General features: G+C 51.0%; 1 protein-coding gene across 4 annotated transcripts in view; it reads right to left on the minus strand.

Moving 5' to 3' along the window:
* Positions 1-17: 17 nt before the first annotated feature.
* NUP188 (nucleoporin 188) overlaps positions 18-16,683 on the minus strand; it is a 57,217-nt gene continuing 40,551 nt past the window's right edge. For 2 of the 4 annotated variants that reach the window (XM_024345915.2, XM_520414.8), the window contains exons 26-44: positions 13,696-13,902; positions 13,405-13,574; positions 12,657-12,726; positions 12,176-12,243; positions 11,585-11,780; positions 8,859-8,936; positions 8,464-8,549; positions 7,774-7,919; positions 7,286-7,467; positions 5,327-5,527; positions 5,080-5,172; positions 4,081-4,239; positions 3,602-3,739; positions 1,889-1,963; positions 1,577-1,804; positions 1,331-1,462; positions 984-1,057; positions 739-868; positions 18-605 (exon numbers count right to left, since the gene is read on the minus strand). In XM_024345915.2, coding sequence (XP_024201683.2) covers positions 429-605; positions 739-868; positions 984-1,057; positions 1,331-1,462; positions 1,577-1,804; positions 1,889-1,963; positions 3,602-3,739; positions 4,081-4,239; positions 5,080-5,172; positions 5,327-5,527; positions 7,286-7,467; positions 7,774-7,919; positions 8,464-8,549; positions 8,859-8,936; positions 11,585-11,780; positions 12,176-12,243; positions 12,657-12,726; positions 13,405-13,574; positions 13,696-13,902 — 2,610 coding nt within the window. In that variant the 3' untranslated portion in view covers positions 18-428. Of the gene's footprint in view, positions 606-738; positions 869-983; positions 1,058-1,330; positions 1,463-1,576; positions 1,805-1,888; positions 1,964-3,601; positions 3,740-4,080; positions 4,240-5,079; positions 5,173-5,326; positions 5,531-7,285; positions 7,468-7,773; positions 7,920-8,463; positions 8,550-8,858; positions 8,937-11,584; positions 11,781-12,175; positions 12,244-12,656; positions 12,727-13,404; positions 13,575-13,695; positions 13,903-16,683 lie in introns of all 4 variants that reach the window. The other 2 variants (XM_009457459.4, XM_009457457.4) reach the window with 1 other exon arrangement.

Raw genomic sequence — 16,683 nt, forward strand, 5'->3', positions numbered from 1 at the left:
TAAACATCACACAGCTGTCTATAAACAAGATTTTAATATTTGTATAAATAGACACAGAATTACCAAAACTGCAAGGACAGAGTGTGGAAAACAGGTTTGAAACCCGTGCATAGAGCCCTCTGCTGGGCTGCCGCCTCTCCCCTGGCGGGCAGTGCTGTGGGGAATGCTGGAAAGGAAGGAAAGCTCCTCTAGGGGGCGTCTGCAGCGTGAGGACCTGAGCACAGAAGACTCGGCTCCCCATGCCTGCTGTTGACCTCTTCATCTAGTATAAAAATAACGTCGGTGGTGGCTGGAGTCGTGGCTACTCCAGGAGGGGGGTGACAGAAGGTGCCCTCCATTGTATAGGCCCTGGCAGCCAGCGGCACCCCTGCCAGCCAGGGTGCAGTGTAGGCTGGTGGAGAGGGGTAGGTGGGCAGCACAGCACTGCCCTATCTTTGCATATGCCGGACAAACGCCTGCACCAGCTGGATCAGAGGCTCCTGACTCTCAGGGCTGGCTTTGGAGAGAGAGGTGGACTTGCCCTGCGGTGAGGGGAGGACACCAGTGGCAGGGGAGCTGGGGGCTCCCCGGCGGAAGTAGCGCGAGAGGCTGGACAGCAGCGTGCTCTACAAGAAAAAAAGTGGCTTGGTGAGGCTCAGCACAACTGGCCACTGTTCTGACCTTTGGGGGTTGCCGGGCAGGACCCCACAGGGCTCTGGCCCTATTGGTCCAGCCCTCCGTATCCCTATCCATCCGTACCAACTCAGAGCTGAGCTCCTGCTTCATCCGCTGTTTGTCCCGGGGGTGCACAGCCGGGTCCCTAAGGTACCGCATCGCCTGAGAGATGAGCAGGTAGAAGCAGTGTTCCATGGTAAACATCAGGAGGGACCTGGGAGGAGACACAGGTTTTTGGTACTGCTGCAGAGGGCCAGGCTGGCCAAGCTTGAGAACAGTGGGCCCATGACTGCCCTAGCCCCTTATCAAATCCCAGAAAGAGCGCTTACTTTAACGTCCTGGTCCCTTCTGCCTGTGTGCTGAGCCCCACTGCCTGGGTGAGGGGCTCCTTTTTCTTGTCCAGCTGAAGAGAAGCAAGGGTAAAAAACTAAGACAACAGGAACAGCTCCCACTTACTGAGAGCTTCCTACTTGCATGTCCTGCACTAAGCAAATTGAATCAGTTACCTCATTTAATCCTCACAGTAATTCTCAGAGGTGCTGTCATGTTCAGTTTACAGAGAGGAGCAGGCTTGGGAGGCTAGGTACCATGCCCAACATGCCCAAGGTCAGCTGGGAAGTGGCAGGCAGGGGGAGGAGCCGGGGGGAGAGGACAGTGTCTGACAGAACCAACTTACCTCTCCAAGCATGTTGAGGGCCACATTCACTGTGGCCAGAAGGGTCCCGAAGGAGGGGGCCACTTCAGAGTCAAAGGTGGGAGTGGTAAAGCTCAGGGCAAACAGGAAGTTGTATTCAGCAAGGTCCAGGGACTGCGAGAAAAGACAAGAGCCATCCAGGACCCAATTAAGGCCCCAGGTAGCTCTCGGTACACAGCAGAGCAGAGCCTTTAGGGGAGGTGGTGCTGAACAGATGATGGGCAGTACCTGATCCAGCAGGATCTGGCAGACATCTGGGGTGAAGTGGCGCAGGGCTGCCAGCGTCCTGCTGAGGATCTTGAGAAGGCCATACTGGACTGTGTGCAAGGCCCGCTGCTCTGATGCCTCTGTGTCAGCAGCGGGCTGCTTGGAGGAGGAGGGGGCAGCAGAAGCAGCAGACGGTGGCCTCTGGACTCGCTGGGCAACAGCCGAGGGGAGGCCATCCCCATTTTTGTTCTAAGGAGAGTCAAGAAATGAAGGTGGAGCTCGGGAAGAAGCTAGCGTGAGGTATTCCAGGCCCTCATGGCATAGGATGCTTACCTGTAAGTAATGCTGCAGCATCTTTCGACTGTGCAGGAGAGAGGTACATGCCTGGCACAAGTAACCCAGGTTGACCTGGGAGAGACACAGGAGAGATGAGCGGATTCTCTTGTCAGCAGCCCAGTCACCCAACTAGACCAACCCAATAGCCCTCCATGTAACACCCACGCGCTCCTCTCACTCGCTGCTGCTCTTCTCTCCCTCCTTCCCTCATGCTCCCCTGGCCACTTTCCAGCTTAAAGCCCTTATAGCCACTAAGTACTCAGGGCTACAAACTTGGGGCCAGCAGGGCTCAGGACTGGACTGTCTCCCTGAGACCCAGCTAGGTGCCTGGTATATTGTAAGGTCCTAAAGTAAAGAAGATGAGGCCGGGTGCGGTGGCTCATGCCTGTAATCCCAGCACTTCTGAGGTCGAGGCAGGCGCATCACGAGGTCAGGAGATCGAGACCATCCTGGCTAACACGGTGAAACCCTGTCTCTACTAAAAATACAAAAAATTAGCCGGGCGTGGTGGCAGGCGCCTGTAGTCCCAGCTACTCGGGAGGCTGAGGCAGGAGAATGGCGTGAACCCGGGAGGCGGAGCTTGCAGTGAGCCGAGATGGCACCACTGCACTCCAGCCTGGGCGACAGAGCAAAACTCTGTCTCAAAATAAATAAATAAATAAAATAAGATGAGGATTATGGCTGATTCCATTTTATAGGAAAAGAATAAAAGGTTACAAGTAACAAATGACTTGGCCAAGGTCATACAACCAGCAGATAAGAGAAGCCTGCCTGGCTCTGGAGCCTGTGTTCCTTCCTCACCCCTCCCTTCTCCAGCTGGTTCCCAGCCCCAGTTGTGTGTGTTTTTTTGGTTTTGTTTAGTTTAGTTTTTTTTTTTTTTTCTGAGACGGAGTCTCACTTTGTCACCAGGCTGGAGTGCAGTGGCGTGACCTCGGCTCACTGCAACCTCCACCTCCTGGGTTCAAGCAATTCTCCTGCCTCAGCCTCCCGATCCTGAGTAGCTGGGACTACAGGCGCGTGCCACCACACCCAGCTAATTTTTGTTATTTTTAGTAGAGATGGGGTTTCACCATGTTGGCCAGCCTGGTCTCGAGCTCCTGACCTCATGATCCGCCCGCCTTGAATTCCCAAAGTGCTGGGATTACAGGCGTGAGCCTATTGCACCCGGCCATTTTTTTTTTTCTCTTTTTTTGGGACGGAGTCTCGCTCTGTCACCCAGGCTGGAGTGTAATGGTTCGATCCTGGCTCACTGCAACCTCCGCCTCCCAGGTTCAAGCGATTCTCCCAACTCAGCCTCCCGAGTAGCTGGGATTACAGTCACGTGCCACCACGCCCAGCTAATTTTTGTATTTTTAGTAGAGACAGGGTTTCACCATGTTGGCCAGGCTGATCTCGAACTCCTGACTGCCTCCCAAAGTGCTAGGATTACAGGCGTGAGCCACCATGCCTGGCCCCAGGTGTATTCTTAAGGGATCTGAACCAAGAGCTAACTGATAAAAGTCCAAATTCTTAACCTACATGGCTGCCCTTGACTATGGAAGGAAACATGTAGCCAGAGTAAGCACATGACAGCAAACCCTGTGCTCCCCAAGGGAAAAGCCCCCGTTCAGGAACATCCTGCAATTCACTAGGGGTGCCCCAGTGAGACCTCACAGCCTCCCTGTCTCCAAGCATTACCCCAGACTCCAAGACACCATCTTGGGCCCCCACCTGGATATCACGCATGAGCTGAGGCAGGTGGAAGTGCCACTCCTTCATGAAGTTAGAGAGCTGCAGAATAAAACCCACGGTGTGGTCCGCCTCCTCCAGGCAGGCCAGACTCTGCACTGTCCTCACTGCGTTGAGGCACTGGGAGGAAAGCAGACATCAGGGAAAGATGGGGATGGCTGAGGGACCTGACATACCCACACCTACCCTCCTGTGGAGAGGCAACGTCCCGGGCCCCCAAATGCTGAGTTGGCAAAGAAATGGCTTAGTGGTACAACCAGGATTCTGACCCGAGACCGTTCCCATCCTTCAGCAGACTGGCTGGCCAGTGAGCCGGCAGAGTACTTAGAGCATCTCAGAAATGAAGGCATCAACAACCCTCCGCTACTGAGGCCCAGGCTCCACACCCACCTGCCCCATGAATGGCCCAGAACCTTTTTTACCCTGAAACTCCCACCCCTGCGATGCAGGCAGCCCCTCACCTGTAAGGTCCGCTCCTGGTGGACACCCACGAAGTCCAGGGCCTCAGTCAGGAAGTTGTAGCGCAGAGTTTTGAGCAGCTGCTCCATCAGGGACATGGACAGGCGGTAGACTCCTGGCCAAGAGGGGGCATCCAGGGACTTCCGAGAGGCACTAGGTGTCTAAGATACAAACAGCAGACAAGCTCAGGAACCCTGCTGAGAGGCAGGACCTCCTTGTAGTACAGTAACTAAGGCAGCCCAGCTGCGCTGAAAGGAAAAGATCTCCCAGAATAGACACAGCCACTGCCTGGCCACCAGGGCCAGAAAGGGGCCAACACCAGCAGATTCAAGGAAAGAGCACCAGGCTGAGACACAAGACCCAGGGTTCCAGACTCAGGTCTGCCACTGACGAGCTATGCAAACCTGGACATGTCACTGCCCTGCTCTGGCCCCTACATACTTCCTCTAAGGGGTAGCTGGGCTAGATGACCAAATACTTCACGACTCTCATGAGAGAGAGAGGTTCAGGTGAAGACGACTCTTTTGAAATTAGGAGATATCTGTTAAACTAGAAATAACCAAGGGACACAGAGGGCAGGGTGCTGAGGCCCCATCAAGCCCCCAGACCACCCACTTCCCTTCTCCCAGTCCTGATCTGGTGGTGCAGGGGTGGAGAAGTCACAATGACACACTGTCTTTGGGAATGACAGGAGAGGACAGCTGCCTTGGCTAGAGGCCTGGTCCAGGGATGTGTTATCAATCTGGTTTAGTCTTCCTCACACCTGCAATGGGAAGAATCCATCCCATCTCCCAGAGGTAGTGCACAAAGGCCAGGCGGTGCCTTTTAGTGGTGAGTTTCTCTTGCTAGAGATCCGCCTGGGGGCAGGGAAGATTCCTCACCATCAGTGTATTAGGCAATTTAGAGGAAAGCAACTTCCGGGGAAAGGTAGGGGAGGACACTTTTCAACTGGAACTGTAGGGTGGCCAGGCTGGGCCTCCTGGCAAGCTCCTGACACTCACCTGTGCTGTGCCGTTGGTGCTAAGCTGGTACACACTCAGAAGGGGCAAACAAATGCTCTGGGTAATGCCAGCTCCAGCCACTGCTGTGGCTCCCTGGGAGGAGGGAAAGACAGGAAATGAGATGGAGCCTGCCCCTGCCCTGCCCAGGGTAGGTAGGGCTCTCAGGCTAGATCACAGCTTCTGGGATTGTCAGAACCCACCCAGGCAAGCAAGGACGCTCCCTCCTGCCTTCGGGCTGGCCTCCTACCTGCTGAGTGCGAGCCAGGGTGAGGAGCAGATGCAATGTGGCCTCAGTGAAATGTAGGTTCTGCTTCATGCGAAGGCTCACCTCTAGAGTGGTGAGGAGGGTGGGTAGGATGGGAAGCCTGCGGGTTACCTGCAGCCAGGAGTCACCATCCTCGTCTACCTCACACAGCTCCTTGGCCAGGTGCAGGCCCAGGACACACACCTGCTGGGGCCCAGAGGCAAAGATGAGTAAAAGGGGGAAGAAGAAGAGGAGGAGGAAGAGGACGACAGGCAGCTGTGGGCCTGGTTGCCCAAGACCTGCTTGGTTACACACATTGCTAAGTGAGCTTGAGTAACACAGAATGCACACTCTCTCCCACCCTGCCCCTCTCCTATGTCCAGCTCTCAATGAACAGCAGCAACTCCAGCCAATCTAATGACCAACCCTAAACTGACTGGAGCTACCCCCGCCTCTTCCCTCCCACCTCCCACACTGCCACCACCCTTGTCAGAGCCACCTCGTCTCATGTTGGACACTCCAACCAACTCTGCCACATGGAGTCTGAGGGACCCCTACGACCCTGCCCGATGCCACCTCTTGCTCTGCTACTGCAACCATCTCCTAAATAGTCCTGCTCCATCCTCTCTAATCTATCCTTGTACCAGTGGCCTTTCAACCTTCTTTTTGGCCATGACCCAGAGTCATAAAGACATTTTTTTTGAGATGGAGCCTCGCTCTGTCCCCCAGGCTGGAGTGCAGCGGCGCGATCTCGGCTCACTGCAACCTCCACTCCCGGGTTCACGCCATCCTCCTGCCTCAGCCTCCCGAGTAGCTGGGACTACAGGTGCCCGCCACCATGCCCGGCTAATTTTTTGTATTTTTCATAGAGACAGGGTTTCACCGTGTTAGCCAGGATGGTCTCCATCTCCTGACCTCATGATCTGCCCGCCTCGGTCTCCCAAAGTGCTGGGATTACAGGCGTGAGCCACCGTGCCCGGCCCATAAAGACTTTTTAGACTGTATCCTCATGTACACGTTTACAGTTTTTCACTAATAATACCTACCCTAACATCACACAAAGCACAGTGATATTTTCTTAAACACTTTATTCTACTTTATTTTAAAAAAATGCTGGTTGTGGCCAGGCGTGGTGGCTCACGCCTGTAATCCCAGCACTTTGGGAGATCAAGGCGGGCGGATTACGAGTTCAGGAGATCGAGGCCATCCTGGCTAACACGGTGAAACCCTGTCTCTATGAAAAATACAAAAAGTTAGCCGGGCGTGGTGGCAGACACCTGTAGCCCCAGCTACTCGGGAGGCTGAGGCGGGAGAATGGCGTGAATCCGGGAAGCACAGCTTGCAGTGAGCCAAGATCACGCCACTGCACTCCACCCTGGGCGACAGAGCGAGACTCTGTCTAAAAAAAAAAAAAAAAGAATACTGGTTGTAACAAAATGTGCTAATTTCAAGACTCTCTCTAATAGGTCATGATCCCACAATTTGAAAAATACTATTCAATACTGCATCCAGAGTGATCTTTCTTGGGCACGCCTGTAATCCCAACACTTTGGGAAGCTGAACTGGGAGGATGGCTTGAGGCCTGGAGTTTAAGTCCAGAGTGATCTTTCTAGAGTAAAAATCAGATCAGTTTTTTCCCCCGCTTAAAAGCCTTACATCATTTCCTATTTCACTTCGGATCCTGCATTTGCCCGCGGCTACAATCTCTAAGTCATTGCTGAAAAGGCACCTAAGTCCCAGTTCAAGTCAGAAGTGAGACTAAGTTCTCCCTGCACTTCTCTCCTGCAGTACAATGGGCTACTTCTGCTTTTCTGCAGTGTCTGATCTATTAACCTTTCCCACCAGGCCGTGAACTCCAGAAGTGCAGCGACTATCTGTCTTGATCACTAGTTATCCCCAGAGTCAGGCACAGAGCTGGCGGGCAGTGGAAAGGACGGATGGCCTTCTAGGGCACTCTCTCACCCCATCACGCTGGTCCCTGTGCCGGGACCGAGAACAGTCGTCAGTCTCCATGCTGTCCTTGTCCTCTGTGGCACTGCCTAATGCCAGACTGTGGCGGGTCTGGTCGAAGAGTGCAATCACTTCCTCTTGGAGGGTCTCACAGACATTCAGCACCAGCTGGGAGTACTGGGGGATGTCACTTACTGCAGAATAGACAGGGAGGGACGCTGTCATGCTCACCAGGCCAACTCTCACTGTACACCAAGGTTTCCTTCCTAGGAAGGGGCTGGAGATGTAGTAGGGCGCTAGGAGGGACAGCATCTGTCCAGTGGGAGAGGAGGGAGAGACACATGAGGGAAAAAAATAGCTTTCTTGGGGTAAGAATTCCAAGACTGGAAACTCAAAAGTCCCAGAAGAAACGTGTAGCCCTAAGCTGAAGGAAGCCCCGCCTGGCTGTCAGCAGGAGTGGGCAGACTGCAGCTGCTGCTCCCCCTGCCTCTGCCCCTCACCTTTCATCTCCTTCATTTGCAACACTGTGATGAATGCCGAGAACACCTTGGCCTTGGTCTTCTCCATGAGTTGCTGGTCGGCCTGCAGCACTCCCTCCAGGATCTCCGTCAAGGGTCCAAGGATTTCATCCACAGAACCTAACTCTCTAGAAAGAATACTGGGTGGGCCAGGCGTGGTGGCTCATGCCTGTAATCCTAGCACTTTGGGAGGCCAAGGCGGGTGGATCACCTGAGGTCAGGAGTTCGAGACCAGCCTGGCCAACATGGTGAAACCCTGTCTCTACTAAAAATACAAAAATTAGGCATGGTAGCGCGCGCCCGTAATCCCAGCTACTAGGGAGGTTGAGGCACGAGAATCACTTGAACCTGGGAGGTGGAGGTTGCAGTGAGCCGAGATCGCGCCACTGCACTCCAGCCTGGGCGACAGAGTGAGACTCCGTCTCAAAAAAAAAAAAAAAGAATACGGGGTGGGGAGTGAGACAAAATACCTCATAAAAGGCCACACACTGCCCCTGCTCCATCTCAGGATATCCACCAGTCTGCCTCACCTCCTATCTGCTATGTCACTCCCATTCCTCAAGATGGAAAACCAGCCCAGCTTCCACCCACTATTTCTCCCTTTCAGGAAGGCAAGCAGGCACTGACAAGAAGGCTCTGGCCTCGGGCTTGCCTCTCCTGGCACAGCCTCACCTCTTCCACTGCCGGAGGAGGATAAGCAGCAGAGTGCACTTCATGGAGCCGAGGCGAAGGCAATTCACTGAGGCTGGAACTAGGAGCTGAAAGGAGACAGCACACCAGTCAGAAGTCAGTGGAAAGATTCGCATGCCATCCACAGGGCACCTCTGGCCTCATTGCCTTTCTTCCCCAGCAGTGAGCTCACAGGAGTGGAGTGGAGGGGGAGAAGCCAGGGTTGGCATGGCAGCAGCAGAGCTCTGCTGACCCACTACAGTCTCAGGCCTCCCAGGCCAACGTGAGCCCTGTGACCTGACTATTTGTGCGGCTGGCTGGCAGACTCATGACCTCTGCTATTTGACTTCAAAGACAACCTCCCTGGGAGAAATGTGAAATCTCCCAGACACACTTACTAACGCTTTGGTTCCATCAAGCACGTCAAGAAAGAGCTGGCGACGCACCACAGAGTCAGTCAGGTGCATTATATCTGCCTGCAAAGGAACAGAAAAAGGTTTCAGCTGGGAAAATTTTCCAGATTTTAGAGGCCAAGAAACATGGGGTCCTCTGCTAGGCAATTAGTCATTGGTGAAACAGTCTCCCTGATTTAAAATAGGGCTTATATAGGCCGGGCGTGGTGGCTCATGCCTGTAATCCTAACACTTTGGGAGGCTGAGGTGGGCGGATCACGAGGTCAGGAGATCAAGACCATCCTGGCCAACATGGTGGAACCCTGTCTCTACTAAAAATACAAAAATTAGCCAGGCGTGGTGGCGCGCACCAGTAGTCCCAGCTACTCGGGAGGCTGAGGCAGGAGAATTGCTTGAACCCAGGAAGCGGAGGTTGCAGTGAGCCGAGATCGCACCACTGCACTCCAGCCTGGCGACAGAGAGAGACTCCGTCTTAAATAAATAAATAAAATAAAATAGGGCTTATAGTCTGGGCAACATAATGAGACCCTATCTCAACAACAACAAAAAATGTTTAATTAGCTGGGTATGGTGGTGCATGCCTGTAGTCCTAGCTACTTGGGAGGCTGAGGTGGGAAGATCACGTGAGCCCTGGAGGTTGAGGCTGCAGTGAGCCATGATTGCACCACTGCACTCCAACCTGATCAACATAGTGAGATCCTGTTCCCTAAAGAATAAAGTAAAATAGGGCTTGAAGGCCCTGCTGTTCTTCTGTCGACCCTTAGATATGGTCAGAATCAAGCCCAGGTTCACTTCCTCTTTGAGACTCTGTCCTCCCTCTGCTTAGAATCCTTGAAAGGCTTCCCAGTGCCCGCGAAACGCAAACCAAGCTCTTCAACATGGTCCAAAGACCCCACAGGATCTGGTCCAACTGACGTAGTATCAGTCCCATCTGTGCTCACTCTAGTCCAACCCTGCTTGCCTCTTTCGTGAACATATCAAGCTCTTTTCCACTGCTGGAACTTTGCACTTGCAAGTCCATCTGCCTAGACTTCTCTCCTCCACGGGCTTCACCTGGAAGGCTTCTTCACACATTCAGCTCTGAGCTGGGACATCACCACTCAGAGAAGGCCACCCTGACTACTTCTATCTCATGTGTTCATTACCACAGCACTTTAATTATTTCCTTCACAGCAAATTATCACTATCTGAAACCATATTTTTTATTGGTAAATTTGTTTATAATTTACCTCCTCCATCATAGGGCACTCTCTATGCGATCAAAGATCTTATCTGCCTTATTCACTGCTGTATCCCAATGCCTGGAAGCGTTCCACTAATGCCATTAAGAGAATGAATGGGTGATCAACATCCTGGACTTAGGTTTCTTTCTCTTTTTTTTTCTTTTCTTTTGTATAGGTAGACAGGTGAGACAGAGAGCCAGATAGGTTTCCTTTGGGGAAAGAGGATGGTGGGATTTTCAGAGCTACAATTCAAGAACTGCTGCCTAACTAGGGCCTAAAAGACAGGTGACATAAAGGTTATACCCTGGGGAATCATACCCTGGGGAATCAACCATTCTCAAAGACAGGTGAGCCTTTAAGTGTGTTTGGAGCCTTAGGGGTCCAAAACCACTATGCCACAGCAAGAGTAGCCACAAACCTGCCCCTCCTAGGCTCAAAGCTCCAAGCATGTGGGCAGTCTGGCACTAGGCAACACATTTCACAGATGTAGGAGGTGCTTGGAAAAAGGAGGCATCTATCAAGCTGAAGTTGTTCATGAAGTCAAAAGATTAATCTGGGCCAAGCGTGGTGGCTCACACCTGTAATCCCAGCACTTTGGGAGGCTGAGGTGGGTGGATCACCTGAGGTCAGGAGTTCGAGACCAGCCTGACCAACAAGGTGAAACCCCATCTCTACGAAAAATACAAAAATTAGCTGGGCGTGGTGGCGGGCACCTATAATCCCAGCTACCTGGGAGGCTGAGACAGGAGAATTCCTTGAACCCGGGAGGCGGAGGTTGCAGTAAGCCAAGATCGCACCACTGCATTCCAGCCTGGGTGACGGAGCAAGACTCCGTCTCAGGAAAAAAAAAAAAAATTAATCTGGATACCCCAAGAAAGAACACTTCAATACCAAGTCCTTATGATACAGCGTGACGGAGTCAAACCACAGAAAAGCCAAGAACAATGCATTTCTTCCAGATGTTGTCTCTCTCTCTCAAAACCAACTCCCAGTAGACAGAGTACAGAGACAATGGCCTCTGTTCTTTTTCTAAGACCAGGAAATGCAGTTTCTAGAACCAATGACAAACTGCTTTTTAGAGAGGGTGCTGCTGCAGCTGTCACAGCTCCCTGCTGACTAGTCAACAAGTATTTACTGACCTAGCATCTACAAGGTACACCGCACGAGAAGACAGTTATGCCTTTGCATAAGAGGCAGATGCAGCCAGGGAGCAGCTAAGACCCAGCCAAGGCCTAAGGGAGGTACAGGAGGCTTTAGGAACTCTGAAAGGATTTCAAATCACTTCTCTGCATTCCTCTTAATGGTCTCCTGGACCCAACACCCTCAAATACCCCACAGTCCCAATCTCTCAGCATAGAACCTATTACAGTTTAGCTCTCAGGGATAAACCCTGATTAATTCTTCCGCACAAGGAGCTGTATCTGCTAGGCATGTCAACACATCATTGCTAAGGTACCAAAGTGAAAACTCTCCCCAAAAGGGTCTTACATGAGTGGTGGCAATGATGAGAAGCATCCTCCAGGCGGACACCAGCATCTGGTACTCTAACAAGGAGGTGCAGCTGCTGCCTTCTGTTTCGGCCACGTGAACTGCCAATGACTTGACATACCCTGACCAGTAGGCAAAGCGTTTCTCGATGGAAAATTTCTTCAGTGTATCCTTTAATGACTGGTCTAATGAACCCCTACAGTGTCAAGAAAAAACCTCCAGTTAGATTTTGAAAGCAGATGGGAATATAATGGGTACAGACCCTTGTTGAGGCAGAGAAAACGACCTTGCATGGGCTTAAAGGCAGACGGCTCCAGGACACCTCCAACGTGTGGGTTAGGCTGAGGCCTTTCCAGGATTCCTCCTCCATAAAATCCCAGTTGCATGGAGTTTGCTTCACAATAACTCTTTCTGACAATCATAAATGCCATCGGTGGATTGGCCAGGAACACAGCTCACTGGCCTTCCATGAATGGTTCCAAACCAGTTCTCTCCTCTGCCTTGGCTCTTCCAGCCATGCACCCAGTGGTAGGCCACCAACTCCCACTCCCCCAACCTTCAGTTAAAATCTCAAGAGGGGAAAGTACTCACTTTACTACATAGTATATCTCCAAGCAAATTATCTTCATGATTAGGGCACAGGTTTCCAGGATGCTGGGCTGTGGAGACAGCAGAACAGGCAATTATCACATCTCTGCATCACTGACCTCCCCCAGTGTATCAAACAGGGAACAGAGCAGGGGCCCAACACTTGCAGAACAAGTTAGTACAACCCCTGTTGAATGTGAATGTCCTGACTTGCAAGAGCAGAGGCGTCAGGTCCACAACGTCTCCAACTGAATGGAGAAGACCACAGAGCCACCAACACACAGTAACGCAAACAACTTTCCTTCCCAAAGCAAGACATCAAAGGGACAGAAAGCTGGCACTTCCTGAGAAAGACGTTTCTAGTGAAGGGAACATTCTGTTGTTTAATTAGGGGAGGTATCATTGTCTACGGCCCCATCTCACAGCCCACAGCCTTTCCTCCAAGGGACTTGTAGCCACCATCCTGCCCTCTGCCACAGCTTACCTCTGATGTTTCAGAGGGAGGAGAAAGGGTTCCAAACAGTGGACTGGTTAAATTTTCCCAAAACTTGGGTCTAAAAAGGAAATAAATGTTTGAAATCATAACTTTTTCCCTCTCACAGTCATTTTCTCCTCTCTCAAGCTCCCTTTGGTCGTCACTTCATATTTTACCAGTCTCAATCCTAATATGTGTCTGATAAGTCAGTTGTTCCCGTATAAATGAAAGGTTTCCATAGATAAAATTACATTTTCCTCTCATGAATCACACTTATGCATTATAGAGTTGATCAATAAAAACTCTTCAAGATTCCTTCCACTGTAGATTCCCAAAAGCCCCACAGAAGAGGAGGGAGGGAAATAAGACAGCAGACTCCCAAATTTAGCCTTTTAACACTCCTTCCCTTTGTGCCAGCAGGTCCAATAGAATGGAATGTTTCATTCAATCCAGTGACTTGAGCAAGCCCCTCTCTCCTGAATCTACTGTTTCTCAAGAATAATGAGTTTTGATGCAGCTAGTTAGCAAAAGGCAGGAACACAAAAGCAACTGAACCTTCCAGGTGCTTAATATTTAAAGATCCTTAATACTTGCAGCAGCATTAGAAAGAGAATTAGTGTAAAACTCCCAGGTATTGAACCAGGACTAAGCACTCTTATTCCCAGTGAACTGTCACAACAAACCTCTGGGATAAGAGCTATTATTACTCCCATTTTATAGACCAGAACAATGAAACTACTCCCAGAGGCAGACTTACTTGGTTCGGAGGACCAGCATGGCACTGTCCCTCCGATCCTGCCACAGAGCATGCAAAAAGGCAATGGCGGCACGATGCAGCAGGGGTGGGCACCAGTACCGATCTTGCTGTTGGGAATCAATCAGCTCCAGCACTGCATGGAGACAGCTCCACATCCCAAGGCTGAATTCCTGCAAGAAGGGACAGGTAAGAGTTCAGTTCCACAGCCACTGCCAGCAGCTGTACTTGCAGAGCCCAGCATCTGCCTCCCAGTGAGCCAACTCCCAGTGTCATCCCAGGTTACAGGCTTACCTTTGAGCCATCACTGCCATCCTTAACTTCCAGGTTCAGAAACAGTTCGATGAGGCCTGGCTGGGTCTCTACTGCAACCGTGAGGAACTCTAGAATCATGACTTTGATGCGCATGTCCTCAATTTTGCTCTGCAATCGGGTCAGGAAGGCATCACGAATGGCAGCCGCATCATTGCCCAGACAAGCATACACTGACATTGGGGCCACCTGGTGGAGACCGGAACACACAGGCTTAGAGCTCTGCTTCCACAAAAACCTCAATGGGCTCCCGCAGAAGGGCACTGAAGAGCTCCCAGAAAATTGGCAGAAAGGGAAGCATCCAGACTACAGCTCTGGGCTAAAAGGGACATCACCACAAACAAGCATGAGATGCCCGCAAATTCACAGGAAAGACAGTAATCAGTATAAAGAAATGCTCAACTTCCCTCATGGTTAAATAAATACAAACTGAAAAGTGAAACTTTTTTTGCTTATTAGATTGGCAAAGACTAAACAATGATGAAGCCCTTGCAGCAAGGATAGAATACTTGGTGTTATAAGCATAAACTGTTACAATGTTTTTTGGAAGGTAATTTGGAAATATCTAATAAAAAATATCATGTTCATTTATACCTACATAAATCTTTGGAACTGTAAACAAATGTTTACAGGGTGGTAGGGATAATAATGTTCACTGCAGCACTGCTTGTAATAGTGAAAGACAGAAAGTAGCGCAAATAAATCAGGATGCATCCATTCTAGGATGTGATATGCAAACATTAAAAAGAATGAAGGAAGTCCAAATTAAAAAAAGGAAAAAAGACAAAAAAGAATGAAGGAAGTCCAAATGTGCCCATGTGGCATGAAGCACATCAAGACTGCTTGATATGGTATCAAGTGAAGGGAGCCAGTCATAAAACAGTACCAGGGGCCAGGCACAGTGGCTCACGCCTGTAATCCCAGCATGTTGGGGGGCTGAGGCAGGCAGATCACTTGAGATCAGGAGTTCGAGACTAGCCTGGCCAACATGGCAAAACTTCGTCCCTACTAAAAATACAAAAAAATCAGCTGGGTGTTGTAGTGGGCGCCTGTAATCCCAGCAACCTGGGAGGCTTAGACAGGAGAATCACATGAACCTGGGAGTGGAGGCTGCAGTGAGATCATGCCACGGCACTCCAGCCTGGGTGATGGAGTGGGACTGTCTCAAAAGAAAAACAGTACCAGGAAGGGCCGGGCGCGGTGGCTCATGCCTGTAATCCCAGCACTTTGGGAGGCCAAGCGGGCAGATCACGAGGTCAGGAAATCGAGACCACGGTGAAACCCCGTCTCTACTAAAAAAAATACAAAAAATTAGCCGGGCGCAGTGGCAGGCGCCTGTAGTCCCAGCTACTCGGGAGGCTAAGGCAGGAGAATGGCTGAACCCGGGAGGCGGAGCTTGCAGTGAGCCGAGATCGTGCCACTGCACTCCGGCCTAGGCAACAGAGCGAGACTCCGTCTCAAAAAAAAAAAAAAAAGAAAGAAAAACAGTACCAGGAATTCTGCTTTTATAAAGAACAAAAGTACACACTCAAATACTTTTTTTTTTTTTTTTTTTGACTCTGTCGCCCAGGCTGGAGCACAGTGGTGTGAACTCGGCTCACTGCAACCTCCACCTCCTGGGTTCAAGCAATTCTCCTGCCTCAGCCTACTGAGTACCTGGGACTACAGGCACACGCAGCCACACCTGGCTAATTTTTTTGTATTTTAGTAGAGATGGGGTTTCACCGTGTTGCCCAGGATGGTTTCAAACTCCTGAGCTCAGGCAAGCCACCCACCTGGGCCTCCCAGAGTCCTGGGATTACAGGCATGAGCCACCACGCCCAGCCCTAAATACCTTTATTATTTTATTTTTTGAGGCGGTGTCTCACTCTATCGCCCAGGCTGGAGTGCAGTGATGTGATCTCAGCTCACTGCAACCTCTGTTGCCCAGTTTCAAGCGATTCTCCTGCCTCAGCCTCCTGAGTAGCTGGGATTACAGGCACCTGCCACCCAGCTAATTTGGTATTTTTAGTAGAGATGGGGTTTCACCATCTTGGCCATGCTGGTCTTGAACCCCTGACCTCATGATCCACCTGCTTCAGCCTCCCAAAGTACTGGGATTACAGGTGTGAGCCACAGCGCCCAGCCGATACTTTTTAAAATACAAGAACACAGATAAGAAATGTGGAGCACAGCCTTGGAGACATAGCCAGACGCTGTTTCAAAAAAAAAAAAAAGAAATCTGGAGCATGGCATATCCCCCTGCCCATAGGGATTCTTGGAATAAGGAGATCATAGGGCATCTTAACTTTCTGTTACATCTATTTGTAACATTTAAATAAATATTTTACAATAAGCATGTCTTTTTTCTCCTTTTATCTTGAGACGGAGTCTCGCTCTGTCGCCCAGGCTGGAGTGCAGTGGCGTGATCACAGCTCACCGCAACTTCTGCCTCCCGGGTTCAAGCAACTCTCTGCCTCAGGCTCCCAAGTAGCTGGGATCACAGGCACCTGCCACCACGCCTGGCTAATTTTTGAGATGGAGTCTTGGTCTGTTGCCCAGGCTGGAGTGCAGTGGCGCGATCTCAGCTCACTGCAAGTTCCGCCTCCCTGGTGCATGCCATTCTCCTGCCTCAGCCTCCCAATTAGCTGGGACTACAGGCGCCCGCCATAATGCCTGGCTAATTTTTTGTATTTTTCAGTAGAGATGGGGTTTCACCGTATTAGCCAGGATGGTCTTGATCTCCTGACTCTGTGATACACCCGCCTCGGCCTCCCAAAGTGCTGGGATTACAGGCGTGAGCCACCATGCCCGACCTCCTAATTTTTGTATTTTTAGGAGAGATAGGGTTTCACCATCTTGGCCAGGGTTGGTCTTGAACTCCTGACCTTGTGATCTACCCACCTCAGCCTCCCAAAGTGCTGGAATTACAGGCATGAGCCACCGCACGCAGCCTTTTCTCCTTTTTTCTATATTAGAGATGGGGTCTCA

Source organism: Pan troglodytes, chromosome 11 (genome assembly GCF_028858775.2).
Source record: "Pan troglodytes isolate AG18354 chromosome 11, NHGRI_mPanTro3-v2.0_pri, whole genome shotgun sequence".
Lineage (NCBI taxonomy): Eukaryota > Metazoa > Chordata > Mammalia > Primates > Hominidae > Pan > Pan troglodytes.